General features: G+C 45.8%; 1 protein-coding gene across 1 annotated transcript in view; it reads left to right on the top strand.

The window, feature by feature from the left end:
• The window catches only part of LOC310775758 (protocadherin-15-like), a gene marked incomplete at both ends in the record, with an annotated part of 239,416 nt that overhangs the window by 30,264 nt on the left and 192,823 nt on the right, over nt 1-16,329 (top strand). The window contains one exon of the mRNA XM_083635894.1: nt 2,189-2,254. Within this exon, the coding sequence (XP_083492020.1) occupies nt 2,189-2,254 (66 nt within the window). The remainder of the gene's footprint in view (nt 1-2,188; nt 2,255-16,329) is intronic.

The following is a 16,329-nucleotide window of genomic DNA, read 5'->3' as shown; positions in this document are numbered from 1 at the left end:
GGCCTCTAGCCTATCACCTGTCTCGCACAAGTGTCATTTAGCGCTCTGGCAAGATACCGTCGGTATGTTCCGAGCGCAAAGAGAGGTCTGGGCGTTGCCCATTCCAAAATAGGCGTTCCAGCGCAATGTGTTAGAAAAAATCACCTTGGGTACTCTCAATTTTAACGCCAGGAAATAGCTGGTTTTAGCACAGATGTACGCCTGGGCGCAGACAGTCTCCACATCTCCGTGCAGTGCAGGAAATCCTTGCTTGGATCCATTTACGCACGGCATGGATGTCACTCTCCACTCGCGCCTGCATACACTCTTCTCTCCCCGGAATGCCACGTTGATTTTCAACTATAGCCTACATTGCAGAAAAAACACACCTTGATTTAAAAATGAGAATTGGTTTGTCATGGTTTTATTAGGCTACATAATTCCCGACCATACAGGTTTGTGGTGTGAGGTAACAATAGATTGCTTTTGAGAAAGTTGTGACGGTGTTGTGCCAAGCTGCCTCTCCCCACCCTGGCCGGCCCAAAACACCCAGGGCACCGACCCACACCCACCCCACCACCAAGCCTGCATACCCGTCCAGCTCCCACCTTCTCAGAGGAGACCCCCCTCCAGCACCCGGCGCACACAGACTCCCGCCCCGCCAGACCCTCGTTCCCCTAATCAAATGTGTTGGCCTATGTTATAGCCTATATGAACGAAACGTCTAATTACAGTAAGCGCACGCTTTGGGACATCACTGCGTAATTGCGCGGCGGCCAGCTCACTCTCTTCCCTCTCTCGTTCTCCCCCCCCCCCCCTCTCTCTCGCTCTCTCTCTCTCTCTCTCCCCCTCTCTCTCGCTCTCTCTCTCTCTCTCTCTCCCCCTCTCTCTTCTCTCTCTCTGTTTCTCTGCTTGCTCGCTGTGGATTTTAAGGGGAGTGATCTCACCTTGTGAATCCTATATGGGCATAAACACGCCTATGGAGGTATGCGCGGAGATGACGTGAAGCGCAGCGGGCCGAAACGCCCACAATTAGGGCTTTGCGCGGCGCTATTCCAGTGGAAAACGGGCGCTAACGCAAAATTACTGAAGTCGGGAAGATAGAGCCCATAGTCACTTATAGAAGTGGCAGCACTGCTTAAAAATGAGACCAGACCGCTGTCCGTCAAGGCATTCCTATGCTGTGCTAATTCATATTGCAGGACTCTGCTCGATTTTACAAAATGTCTATGGAAAAATGAATGGAAATGCAATCTCTTCGGTCCCATGCCGAACCCGAATGAGGGCGTGACTTTGGCACTCTATCCACCTTATTTCTAGCTGCCATGATGCCTATGGGTGCTTCTTCCGGTGTAATAGACGGTTTTAACTTGACCAAAAGAAAACGTCTATGAGGGTTTGACAGCAGAGCCATTGTGCTCGACAGCCGTAAGGGTTAATATGTCACTTTTATAAGTTTAGAAAAAAATGTAGATGGTCAAAGTAACCATTTAGATTACTCTTGTGTGCTCAGTTTATCAAAATAACGGCTATTTAGAAATCTGGTTTTCATTTTCGGCTTTATTTTATACATTAAATGTCGTTCGGGTGCTGGGATAACGTAATGCATTATGGGTAGTCGGCTACTGTGGCTAATGCTAGCGGCTAACGTTAGTTACTTTACATGGCAGTAAAACGCCACTGAATGACCAAATTGATTTAACTTTTAACCATTTCGAGTAACACTGTTTCCATACGGACCCCCAGCATTGGTTAGTTGTTTATAACGTGACAATATTTCTACCGTTTATAACGTACTCCGGTTTCCGGTTTATAATTCGCGTCTGAATACAGCCAGTATAGCCGGAGTATAACAAAGGCAATGGCAAGCTGCAACAATCAAGTCACGTTAAACCAGACCTTGTATCCATAATTATTTTACAGTGAGGCATTCAAAAATAAGGTGGATATGTTGTTAGGGTAGGGGCCGTGCTAAGTATGGCTCCATTGCATCATGGAGCCACCACTTAAACTGTATGGGCCCACCCAAAAAACACAAACATGCTGAAAAACAGTTTAACGGTGTAACTCCAGAATACTACAGGTACATGGTTAAAGGTCTTTTCACATGTTTTCAGCAAGTGATTTCTAACATGTATAATATATGTGTGTTTAGAAACAAATCTCAAAATGTGCTTTTACAGTGACTAATGTTTTGTGCTCTTTCCAGAATGTAAGCTGTCTCGGTCGGGCCCTCCTGCCACCATCGTTGCCATAGACGAAGAAAGCCCCAACGGTAAAGTACTCCCCCTGCTGTTTCACTTCTTATCCTACACTATTCATTGGTGTTGTATCTTATACATGAATCCCACGGTAGCCTGCCATCTAGTGGTGCCGCCATTACTGCGGGGGTAGGTCCCCGCAGCTAGACTGTGCTGCTGGCTGCTGCAGAATGCCAAATGATAACAGCGTCGTGAGCTGGATTGATAACGTGAGACAGTAGCCCACAGTTACTGATGAAGGTACGACCTTATTATGGATGGGGATAGTAATTATTCAAATTGTAAATAGCAGAAAAAATACCTAAGCCTAAGCTAACAGTGATTATGACATGGGTTATGTCAACATTATGATGGTTGTTAATGGACTGTGAATATCGGACAGGTCCTTTCAGAATGATGTATTCATCATCTGGTAGAGTGTGCAATATTTGGCCAATCCATCCCGAGCTCAGGTCATTTTGACCCTCTATGAGAGACCTGTAGTTGGCATTCTGTTGCTCATCACAAGCCAGGCGATTAATAAAATACCCTGGAATGCCTATAAAAACACAAATTCGTATTTAATTTTTTTTTTTTTTACTAATGTAATTGGTGTGCAATGATTACATGCAACTTGATTGTTTATGCTAGCTAGTCAGTAAGTTAACGTTAGCATGTTTACACATTAACGTCACTTGAAATGCGGCTCGTTAAGTGGTATTTTTTCCGCTATTTACAATTTGAATAATTACTATCCCCATCCATAATAAGGTCGTACCTTCATCAGTAACTGTGGGCTACTGTCTCACGTTATCAATCCAGCTCACGACGCTGTTATCATTTGGCATTCTGCAGCAGCCAGCAGCACAGTCTAGCTGCGGGGACCTACCCCCGCACTAATGGCGGCACCACTAGATGGCAGCCTACACAAATTGGCCGTGGGATTCGTGTATATACACGGTATCTGTCACCCATGGGTCTGCGTCAAACCTCAGACCCCGCAGCTATGAATATTTCAGACAATTAGCCACTCTTCTCTTCTCTGAAAAATGAAAATGAAAAATGAAATGCATCAAATTTGCTTTCTCAAATGTTTATTCATAAAGGAGCAACGAGGTCATGTATAATGTAGCCTATTTGATTTCCCCGCCATGTGCATGTGCCCCCCCCCCCCCTTCCACCACCACAAGTCAGACCCTTCTCCCCCACTCCCCTCTCTCTGGCACTGTGTGTGTGCATGCGTGTGCGCACGTGTGTGTGCGTGCAGGTGCGCGTATGTGCATGTTTCACCGGCTTTGAGCCGCAGCACTTTCTGTCTCCACTCTCAATTCCTTGTACAGCCGGGGGACAGGGGTCTAGGTGCACTGTTCAAATCCTGTGGACACATCTCGGCAGGGGAGTTTCTAGGGAGTTAAATCTAATTTGGCCACCCCAAAATCCTGAGGGTGCTGGCCAACAATACTGTCTTTCAGAGGCTGTAGCAGGCTAATCTTTAAGCTAGAGTGACGTTAGGCTAAATTTTGCAGAGGGAAAACCTTTCTACATCCTTCCTAAATGCCGCAATCAGTGCCACCCTTGCTTGAGTCTGTGCCCCACCTGGGCCACCCCACTCAAAATGGCTGGGACACTGCATCTCGGCTCAGACACATCTCGCCTCAAACAGACACACATGTCACTTATAGATGTGGCTGCGCTGCTTAAAGTGTCTTGGGGGCAGTGACGGCGATAAACCGGGGCAAGAGGGGTCTAAAGCCCCCTCGCAAATTGCTGTAGCCCCAGTTAAGCCCCCTCAGGTGTAATTTGAATAATCTGGAAAATGATTCAGACTGTAAAGCATTATTTTGGAAATAGCTATGAACTTGCTAATCCTCTACATAATAAAATTAAATATAACAATTGTTCTTTGTAGTGTCTGTTTCACATTACAATTTAAAAGCTCATGAACACACCAAACAACATGAACAAGTTTAGAATCTGAAAGGGTCAAATCCGAGGAGCACTTGAAGTTTCTACCTGAAAGCTGAAAATCCGAGGAGCACTTGAAGGCAACATTAGTCTGCCTGTCAGCTGTCACCGGCAGACAGTGAAACTGAAAGATGCTACCATGCTACGTTTTCTGAAAAGAGTTGAGAAACAAAAAGTAAATCCAGATCCTGTCGCCGTGGAGGACGAGGAGGACAAAGAAAAAGATGGAGATAATGATGATGATTTGGATTTTATTGAGGAAAAAACGAGAACCTATTGTATAGCCTATCAATGCAACTTCCAGTAGGGACCGTCATGTCAAAATGCCACGTTCTCAATGTTAAGTATCTCTATATATGACCAAATCCGTAGTATTTGTAACTAATTCTGTGGCCTAATGGATAAGATACAGGACTGCGAAGCGGGCGCCGCAGGATCGAATCCCCCATGAGGTGCTATCTTTTTTCTTTCGATGTAGCAAAAATCGTTGAATCTGGACACGTTGTGGGGAAGTAGAGGAATTACGTCGCTATATATACCATTTCGGTATATATACTTAGACCCTGACTAGATGTAGTGGTTTGACGTGCAGGAGACGGTCGTTATACGTGAAAATGTTTGCTGGGAAGTCTGTCGAAGTCATGAAACTTGATTATTTTCTTAGCACCCTCACAGATTGCTTTAGCCCTGCTTTAGCACCGGTAGAGAACTCATCCTGGCGCCGTGCCTGCTTGGGGGTATGCACGCATTGATGAGTTTTGTTGGGGCTTTATGTTCACTGATGGCTGATAGTGGGCTTTCTGGAGTTCCGGTAATACATTTCCAGAAAGCAGATGACCTGATGAGAGCCTTTTGGATCAGATTGTGAGTCAGACCAGAACAGCCAAACTTTGGGCTTAGGTCTTGGTGAAACCAATGATGCTGATGCTGATGCTGATGTCATACATCTGGGCTGAACGTGAGGGGGACTGGCTTCTCCATCTGACCACATTCCAGAAGATGCTTACCTACTACTTTGCAGCTGGCCATGTCAACCATGTCTGGTATGGCCTCTACTATCTTCGTTCCATGGAGAAGCTTCCTCCACAAAGGAATTATCTCCAGGGGCAGTATGTGATGTGACACATTAGTGGAAAATGGAATGGCATATGAATCAACCAGTTCATAACTACTTTCATGAGGTACGGCCACAGTGATGGAGGGATCATTGGAATAACCATGAAGGCAGAGGCACTGAAGATCTGTGCCCTGACTGAGCCACCACATATGCTGCAAGATTGAGTCAGACATGAAGGAGATGGAAGAGGATGAGACAGATACTACAAAGGTTCATCTCTATGACAAGGAGGAGGCTAAAGCCATGGGTTAAGCAGTTGCCAAAGTCAAGGACAGGACTGGACTTTGTCAGAAACTGGAAACCTGCCTCCATCCATTGGATCCCAACGAACATCCAGGGGCAAACGCATCGTGAAAGCATCAAGATCACCCCACCAGTGACAGTGCTGTAATGATTGGGGAGGCAATGTTAGAAGATTTTGAGAAGACCTGGCCAGAGGGATTTTACAACACCATCTCAAACAAAGTAAAGACAATTACAACAACCAAATCAATCCAAGTTGACAACTCCACAATTTATGACCTAAATGCCATCGATTCAAGGGTAATCACACTGTTGTCTAGGGAGGACGAGGACGGAATGCAAATTTGTAAATCCAAGTCTACACTGAAGAAGTCATTCCAAGTCAAAATCTCCAGGAGGAATGCCAGTGTCATTGATGGATCAGCCCTTCTTTGGACATCCACTGGCCAGCTGATGGCACCATAGCCGATTTCATAAAAAATTATAAGACACGGCTAAATTGTGACGCCTACGTCATCTTTGACAGGTACTATGATTACAGTACTGTATTAAGTCCATCACCCGAGATGCCACAGAGACAGGGGTCAGCTAGAAACACCATCTCTTAGCTCTTATGTTTGGAGCTGACCTAGGAAGGATCAGCTTTTCCATCTACAGAGGACAAGCAAACACAAGTTGGTGGTGACAGGGGAGGAGCCATGCCCCATTTAGATCAGGTTGGAAGAAAGAAGGAGCCGATATGATCTAGAAAATCAACAGGAATAAACTGACACCATCATTGTCCAAAAGGTCCTGATGTGTGCTGGAGCAGCTCATCAAATCTCAGTGGTTTCTGATGACACAGATGTGTTCATCCTACTCCTTCACCATTACCATCAGGAAGGACTGGATGTACACTACACATCATGGAATCGCCCCACAAGGAAAGGGCAATAGTGGACATCAAGTCAACACTGGTCAAGCATTCACAAGTTTGAAGAACCTTTTACCAGCCCATGTTATATTGGGATGTGACACTGTAGCGTCTTACTATGGGTTGGGAAAAGGCTCTGTCATCAAAGTCCTCAAAACTGTACGAAATACCTGCCATTAGCAATGTGGATGCACCGTTCCAGCAGGTCTCCGACCAAGCCACTGCCTTCATCTCAGCCTGTTCTGGTATAAAGGAGAGCACAGACATGTCACACACAAGACTACTTGTCTGGGAGGAAAAGAATGGGAAAGGACACGTTTGCTCCAAACTTAGCTGCTGTAGAGCAGCTAAGTTTGGAGCAAACGTGTCCGTGGAGCAAACGTGTCCAAACAAGTTGTGCCAGCGAATGAAGCATTCATTGAGAATGTTTAGATAACCCACTTTCAAGCAATATATTGAAATATCAATGTAAATCTGCCACTAGCATTGAACACTTAGGAATTTGGATGGAAAAAAAGACACATGCAACAGGTCACTGAGCCCAACCACTCTACCGGAAGATTGCAAACTTGTCCTGGACTACATTTAGGAGATGATCAGGTGTGGCTGCAAAACCCTTTTAACTCCAATAATTGCAACTGTGGAGTGCCTGGTTTGCATGCACAATGTTCTGTGCATGTTTCAGTATAGGACACTCAAGATCCAAATAGGCTTAACTACCATCAGATCATCAGCAGCAAAATGTGCCCTTCACACCTCCAAAAGTGTATCATCTACTCTGAATCTCTACATGCCAATGAGCAAAGGCTCAATGGATGTTCTCATCCAGCATGACCCCTATTGTCATAAACAGTTGGTTTTGCTGGTGCAGCCTAAAAGGGTTAATATTATGTCATGTGGAATGACATACATTGTACATGACCTCCTTTATGAATAGACATTGGAGAAAACAAATTGGATGCATTTGATTTGAGTATTTTGCATGAAATACCATAAATCCCTATTTTTCTGGAATTTTGGCAATAAGTTAATATCTGAAAATGCTCAAGGGTGCTCACCGGGCACCCTCCTGTATTTTGAATAGGTACCCCCAAACTACAAGAATCAGCAGAGAAAAAAACTTTATCCGACGACACGAGGTTCAACCCCATGGCTCCCGGACTATCGGGTGTGTGTGTGAGTGTGCAAGTGAGTGGTGGTGGTGGTGGAAGACGTGTGAGTGGCACTCACACGAGGTTTGAATGTTTTTCTGTCCCTCTAGTTCGGTTTTTCTCCTGTTTTCTTCACATGTCCTATCCGCTTCAGCAGGTAAGGTTTTTACAGTCCTTTTTTTTAGAGTGTTGGCTGAACGACCAGTGTTTTGGTAAGGTGTTTTTTTCTGGAGGAATCTCTGGAGGAGATGCCACCTCCTTCTATCCTAGCCGTTCACACCAGCCACGCGTGTGCCGCACACAAGCTACACTGATGCTGCGCTGAAGCGATCGTTCAAGATTCAGTTCTATTTTCAAAGCATGAAGCTGGCAGGCATGAAGTCAATGGAAGTTGTGGGCGGGGTCAAGGCGTGCCGAGCAAGGCGCTGAGGAAAAGAGAGTGCTTCTTGTGTGACCGGTTTAGCGTGAGCTCCGCTTCAGCGTGGCTTTAGCTTCAGCTCTGCTTCTGTTAAGCACCTGGTGTGAACAAACGCTAAAGGCGCTGGCAGGGTTCTGCGCACTCTCGACTTGGAGCCTTGCCGCCAACCAGCGGCGACAGCGAGACTGTGCAAGTGTGCATACTCGAACATTAACTCAGCGCGTTGGCTGCGGTACATGTTCAAAACGTTATCGTGTCGTTTACCAAGAACTTGCAATCATGTCGGTGGGGGGACATTTCAAAACTCATTCCGGTGAGCCTGCCGAAGGCTTTGCTAGATGAGGGACAAGCACTGTTAAATGAGGAAATGGCATTTCCTCATTCCTCACAACAAGGAATTGACGCCGCAGAGTCACATTTTCGAGGAGCTGCACGCCCCCTCCGCCGAGCTGCGCCGATCGGACACCCAGCTGCGGCGACCCCCTCGGCGCAGTCAGCGCCGGCGATTTCGCTCGAGCATAATTTGCGCTTAAGTGTTTGCCAGGCTCAAAACGCTGCCGTTAACCAGTTCGAGTCACACTCTTTCCATAAAGCCCACCAGCTTTTATATTTGTTGGCTGATTGTTGATATTTATAACAATATTGTGGCTTCTAGATTTTTTTTTTTTTGTGGAGGTAGAGGCAGCCATACTGTTTCCGGTCATTTCCGTTTTATCGCAAACAAAGAGTTTAATCAAAACAAGACGCAAAGCTGTTCTGCTTTTGGGGGCTGGGTCCGCCCGGGCCGCAGCAATTGGCCCCTAGCACAACGACCTCACAAGGTTCCTCCTCAGCCAAGTCACTGGGGCAATCCATGTGGCGACCATATGGTGGAAAGGTTTTCTTGCGTTCACTGGGGGTGAGGGGGTGCCGCTGTGTCCCGGCCTGGCCTTCCCTCCCACGCCTTATGTGGGCGGGGGCCGGGTCGGGGGGCATCGGTGCTCTTCATCACTGGTCGAGGGCTGCCGGTTGGTTTAGAACAGCTTAGGTAGGCGATAGATTAGCTACAGCCTAAGGCTGACCTGTTAGTGTTCAGGCTAAAATCAGACTAGAGCAGGGTAGGATAGGCCAGATTAGGCCGTAGATTAGCTAGATACTATGTCCCAGTTAGCTCTGGTTAATGCTTAGAGTAGTCAGTTGTCTGATCTTCTCCCCCCCCCCTCTCTTTCCCCCTTCCCCCGCTTCTTCCCTTCTTCCCCCTTCTTGTTCTCCTCTCTTTCCATGCTCTTTCCCCCCCCACATCCCACCGCCCCCCCCTCCCTTCTCCTGCTCTCTCCTCATTCTCCCCCCCTCTGCTCCTTCTCCTCTTCTCCCCTATTTTCCTGAATCCCTGCCACTTCCTGCTCTCCCTTCTCTCACATTCCCCCTGCTCTCCTTCCCCTGCACCCTCCCACCTCTCCTTCTCTGCCTCTCTGTCCTCCCCCCTCTCTCACATTCCCCCTGCTCTCCTTCCCCTGCACCCTCCCACCTCTCCTTCTCTGTTCTCTCCTCCTCCACATCTCCCATTTTCTCCCCACCCTCGCCCTAATCCGGGCCCGTATCCTACTCCCTCCCTCCACCCTAGACCCTACCTCTACTCTCTGTCCTCCCCCCTCTCTCATATTCCCCCTGCTCTCCTTCCCCTGCACCCTCCCACCTCTCCTTCTCTGTTCTCTCCTCCTCCACATTTCCCATTTTCTCCCCACCCTCGCCCTAATCCGGGCCCGTATCCTACTCCCTCCCTCCACCCTAGACCCTACCTCTACTCTCTGTCCTCCCCCCTCTCTCATATTCCCCCTGCTCTCCTTCCCCTGCACCCTCCCACCTCTCCTTCTCTGTTCTCTCCTCCTCCACATTTCCCATTTTCTCCCCACCCTCGCCCTAATCCGGGCCCGTATCCTACTCCCTCCCTCCACCCTAGACCCTACCTCTACTCTACCTCCCCTGTACCCTTCCACCTCTCCTTCTCTGTTCTCTCCTCCTCTCTGTCCTCTCCCCTCTCTCACATTCCCGCTGCTCTCCTTCCCCTGCGCCCTCCCACCTCTCCTTCTCTGTTCTCTCCTCCTCTCTGCCCTCTCCTCCCTCCCACATTCCCCCTGCTCTCCCTCCCCTGCACCCTCTCCTTCTCTGTTCTCTCCTCCTCCACATTTCCCATTTCTCCCCACCCTCGCCCTAATCCGGGCCCGTATCCTACTCCCTCCCCTCCCCCAACCCTAGACCCTACCCCTACCCTGGCTCTCCCTCCCCTGCACCCTCATCTCTCCTCCTCTGTTCTCTCCTCCTCCACATTTCCTATTTTCTCCCCACCTCCCCCCTCTCCTCCCTCCTCCCTCTCCCCACCTCCCCCCTCTCCTCCCTCCTCCCTCTCCCTCCCTCCTCCACTCTCCTGCTTTCTTCAAATGTTCAAATGTTATCTTTATTCTGTATATTCTTGTTACTGTGTGTTAGCTAGAATCAGCTAGACATACTCTCTGTGAAGCCCTCTGAGACATGCTTGTGAATTAGGGCTATATAAATAAACTTGACTTGACTTGACTTGACTTTTCAGTACTACAAAGCAAGATTAGTGGTTTAGCGAGGTAACTTCAGGTTTAAACCTGGTTTGGCCGTACTACAAAGCAAGTTAACTTCTTACCGACATATATTTCCATAGCAACTTATGCTTCACACTTAACCTGGTCCGCAGCAGGTTAAGTTGCAAGGATAAGATTAGACCTTAAATACACCGCCCACGAACCAATCAAATCAGCAGTTTGGAAAAATGGCCAACCCCTTTCTGGATGAGTTTCCCATCTAGGAAGGAGCACGAATTGTAATGTTGAATGAGTAATGTTAATCAATGTTAATGTTAATCAAGGACTAAAGCCTTGCACTTGTTGGCTATTTTAATTAAGCCCTACTTACCACTTTGGAATATGTTTTTATATATTCATTTTTGTGCTTTTAAGTAGCCTAGATACGTTGTTTGATCCCGCTGATCGATTGCAGCTGAATAGTGAGTGGAGAAATATCACTAAACCGGCATAAAAAGGTTACATAAACGTCTCCAAAGCGCACGGTGCCGTGTGCGCAACGGGGCTGAGACTGACGTTGGGTTGGAATTGAAATGGTCATAGCCTACATGCTGGAATAGCGTACTACATCTAAGCAATTTAATATGGGATCACCTGCACACAGGCGATCCCATATTAAGATGATTCATATCTAGGCTACTCCTGCATTTTGCAGCTGCAAATCTGTTGCTTTTGGCCTGTATGATTCGATTGAACTTCATATTTCCAGCATCATTATATGAAATATGGAGATATGCGACTCTGCTGACAATATGTGACCACAAAATAGGCTATTTTTTATAAATGAAATCTATGCCCGCACGTACCGTGTCGATTCAGTTCAGAAGCATTTATTTTATTTTATTATCATTCTTTTTTTTATTGATTAGCCTATAGGAATTATTCAATCAGTGCGACTAAACACATTTATTTTATTTTATTTTATTTTATTTTATTTTATTTTATTTTATTTGACGGTTACAAATTGAAATACAATATACTGAACAAAGTACAGACACGGATCATTATTATTCATTGAGCCTAAATGGTCTATAGCTACATACGGATTTTGGACTGAGATAGATTACACATTGCTTCCACAAAAGACTGTAGATAGAGAGCTGTAGATAGCCTACGAAACCGCTCTTCAAAGAAATTACTGGTGTGGATAAAAGTGGTCACTTTAGACAGTCATTCGGGAACAGTAATAATATCCAACGCAGATTTGCATTTGCCGTTTCATTCAATGAGGAAATAGGCGTGTCTTGCGCTGTAGGAGTTGGAGCAGTCCATATTGCACTCTGATTGGCAGTTGTTAAAAACCACGCCTCTTTTGCGGGCACGAGCTCCAGTGCACGGGCATTTTTATGTGCACGAGCTGAGAGCTTGATTAGAAAAACCTGGTTCGAGTTAACGAGTGGCAATCGACGTTCGTAGTACAAGTTAACTACAATCAAGCTGATCTGGTTTAGACAAACCAGATCAAGGGACAGATCCTGGATCTTCTTATACAACATTCGTAGTACAGGCCCCTGAAGTCGCAGCAACGCTGATCCGTCAGAAAATGAGGGGTAGATTTCTGGGCTGGAGTTTGGAGTGTCTCGTACTGTAGATATGCTAAACAGATGGTGACAAAGCCGTGCATCCAGTCCTTCCCACGGCCGGCCCAGGTTTAAATCCGACTTGTGGCCCTTTGCCGCATGTGACATCTTTCTCTGTCTCTCTCTCCCTCTACCTTTCCTGTCAAACTACTGTCCTATCTAATAAATGCAAAATGCCTGAAGAAAAATCGTAAAAAAACAAATAAATTAATTGAAATGAATGGAGACGGACAGACACAACACATCAGTGTGGCCGTGGCCTGAGGCTTCCGGCTCATTTTTCTTCGCAGACTTCCATGACTTGAACAATATCAGTTCACCTGACTCCTGACTCCTCTCACACTGTGCCAGACTAATTGCCCTCTACCTGTCTCACAATGTGCCCCCAGTAATCATTCAAACAGCCAATAGTCATTTCATGTGGAATGCATGAAGTTATAGTGCTGCTATCTTGTAGCAGGACTGTTTTCTGTTTTATTGCCAGAGAGGATGTCATTTGGCATCTTACAGTTAATTGGCTTTGATATTGGCCATGTTTTTTCCCCACCTCTTCCTTTACTTATTTGTGTCCTGTCTCCTTTCCTTCCTTCCTTCCTTCCTTTACCATAGAGACACTGCAAAACGCGTCATCATTCAGAAGCCACGCCCAAGACGGGGGAAAATACAAGGAAGCACTACCTGACAACTGCAGCTGGCAAAACAAACCGCGGCTAACCGGGGCGAATGGAGGAACTCTCATCAGATATAAATAGTTTTGCAGGGTTTTACAGGGATTCGGACAGTTTTCTTTTTAGATAATGTCAAAAGATTATTTCAGTACACTTCCTCCAAGGGAGAGGGAAAGGTACATCGAGAAAATGAACTCAGTTGGCCTGGAGCAGTGTCCCTTTTCATTGCCCAAACAACGCTGGATAAACGATCCCACACAGTGGCCTGAAGTGAAATACTATGACATGAGCTTTTAGGCATGTTTAAATGAATGAAAATAATGCTGGTGTAACATCAGACAGATGGCATCAGACGCACTGGCGTTCTCCTACAGTATGTCACGTAGTTGCACACAAAGATCATATATATGGAAGATGAACACTCCAACTTACTTCCTTGACAGCTAAATCTACATTTTCTTCTCGCAAATGCTCAATGGCTTCCTTGTTTTGCTCGGGAGTACAAAAAAACTTTAATTGGGGACTTTTTACATTCGTTGTGTGCGCAGCCCACCACACAACAGCTTTTAGCTATGTTTAATTCAAGGAAAATGACGCTGGTGAATGGGACTGAACGGAGCGATTTCCCCCGTGATGGGCGTGGCCTATTTACTTCTGAAGAATAAGACAGGGCGACAAGGAGAGGCTATATAGTATCTGACCTCATCCAAATTAATAGGTTCATAGTGATTATACTAAGGTGATGGTTAAACATGATTCTATCTAACTGTGGTGTGTGTGTGTGTGTGTGTGTGTGTGTGTGTGTGTGTGTGTGTGTGTGTGTGTATATACATGTTTCTCCTAACCAGTGATGCAGTTGTAACAAACTCTATAACTATAATAAACTTAGAGAAGCACCATAAGGCAAGACAACCACCAATATGAGCAAAACAGATTCAGAACGCTTTAATTTAAGCTTTTTATCTATATATATATATATGCACACACACACACACGCACACACACGCACACACACACACACACACACACACACACACACACACACACACACACACACACACACACTCATATATACACGTGCAGTCACCAGCTGCTTCTTTTCACCTGACAGCAAAGATTTTCACCGGCAGGACGTAGGGCGTGGGAGGATCAACTTTTTTTGCACCATGGTTTAAAGCTATGACTAACACTGTGCGAATGATCATCACTGTATGCAGTGAGCAGTAAGAGGTGAGCGAGTGACTGACCTGAATTTGGTGAAGTCTTAAGGCCTTGTTCCGAATGCCAGGCCAGACAGCAACAAAACAATGTGCAATCCAATTTTTGCAACTTGACCCAAACCACATACTGTACAGAGGTGATTTGAAATGCAATTCCAATCTACTTTCTACTGATGTGTCCTCAGTCCGGACGCTCTTGTCACTCAAATCACATTTCAGAGTGTCTTTGGCGGGGGCTTGAATACTGTATCAGACAGCAGACAGGATGCAGGCGAACACTGGCAGAAGCAGCCGCCTAGCAAGCTTCGCTCATAATGGAGCTTCTCATAGATAGAAAAAAACATGTAGCCTACAGTATGTTGAAAATAGGAAAGAATGTGTAACTTCTTCCTTATCGATGCACAACAACCTCTCAGCACTGCGACTCTCTCGGAGTGGTGAGCAGAGACTACACGCAGCAGTGTCAAACCAGCCGGATTTAGATACACCACTTCTGGTCATAACTTAAAAAAATAAAAAATAAAAAGCTGCTGCACTGCCAAATGTTGAGGAGTTCTGCGCCGTGATTTTTTAAAAACCTTTATGTAAGCTATATTTTTTACAGAAGAAACCCCTTAAAACCTAGCCAAATCATCGATTAAGTTAAAAAAACTAATGCAAACTGTTTAGAACGAGAAACTGCAATGCCTGGTGGAACAAGGAAAAACCAAACGCCCAAAGATGGTGAAAAATGAGAGCAAACTGAACGAGCAGAAGACGGTGAAACGTGCAGCGAAGAAAGCATGGCGGCGGTGCTTGTAGAACTGCGCAGCCTACACAAGGAACACACAGAGGCCTCTCAAGACACAAAGGCTGGCCTGACCAGGGTAGAAGCCTCTCTGAGTGAAGTGCTTGAGCGCACGACAAAACTGGAACAGCAGGTCGCGGAAGTTGAACAGAGAGGGGAGCGTACCTATGTTCCCCGGGTTCTATGTTCCCCGGGTTCTATGTTCCGCGCTCCTGCTAAAAAGGGTTCTATGTTCCCCGGGTCCTATGTTCCCCACTCCCGAAAAAGGGTCCTATGCTCCCCGGGTCCTATGTTCTCCGCTCCCGAAAAAGGGTCCTATGTTCCCCGGGTCCTATGTTGCATGAGACTGCATGAGGGCAAGCACGAGTCTATAGGCTCAGATACTGTATATGCACACATTCGAGTCCGACAGTAAAAATAAATTATAAGTTGGTCCTCACCAACTTATAATTTATTTTTTACTGTCGGATGATGTATTTCCCAATGTTTTTTTATAGGCTATTATATATTTTTTATTTCATTAATAGAGCATGTGGACTTATAGGCAACGAAAACAAATAGGCCTGCTTTAATGGCTTTCTTTAGCGGAGAAATCACCTCCACCGACAGCTAATAGGTGGTGGCCAGCAGTTTCTCACCAGTTCAACTTCTTACTTAGACTACTTTGAATACCAAAATATAATAGCTACATATCAAGCGAAATTAAACAATTTATTTGAATGGCTTTACAGAACTTGTGCATGTCTGTGGGTTATATAGGCAGAGGCGATTTGTGCTGCATGAATATTGCAAATATTGATCTCTCTCTGAAAAATGTAATATTATGGATAGCATGTTGCTGCTCCTGCTGCTGAATGTGTGCATATATCTGAGCCTATAGACTCGAGCTTTCCCTCATGCAGTCTGTCAATGAAGTCTCACAACCTCGAGATATTGCGGTTTGCACTCGCCAACTTTACGCATATACGAGCGGGGAACATAGGACCCTTTTTCGTGAGCGGGGAACATAGGACCCAGGGAACATAGGACCCTTTTTCGGGAGCGGGGAACATAGGACCCGGGGAACATAGAACCCTTTTTAGCAGGAGCGGGGAACATAGAACCTGGGGAACATAGAACCCGGGGAACATAGGCATGACCCCCTTTATCTAATGGTATAGATAACATTAAATGGTCCGCCATGTTATGAATGTTAGATGTATTGTATATATATAGTTACGTGTGTCTACTAACATTATTAAATCATAAAGTAACGCTATTTTCTGATAATTTGCTTAACTATTACTTGCTATTAAGATGCCTTGCGGCACATTGCTGCCTCTACCGGTCGAAAGTATTACTGTTCTTATTATCCGATGTTTGTCGTAAATTTTCCTCGAAATGGGTCTATAATTTAGAAAACGGAGCGTGTGAGAGCATGAAAAAGACTTGAAATTGTTTTTTCTGACCATAAACTC

This window comes from Poromitra crassiceps (genome assembly GCF_964638095.1).
Source record: "Poromitra crassiceps genome assembly, chromosome: 4".
NCBI classification, from domain to species: domain Eukaryota; kingdom Metazoa; phylum Chordata; class Actinopteri; order Beryciformes; family Melamphaidae; genus Poromitra; species Poromitra crassiceps.
Note: the sequence above shows the minus strand (reverse complement) of the source record. Positions and strands in the feature narration are given on the sequence as shown.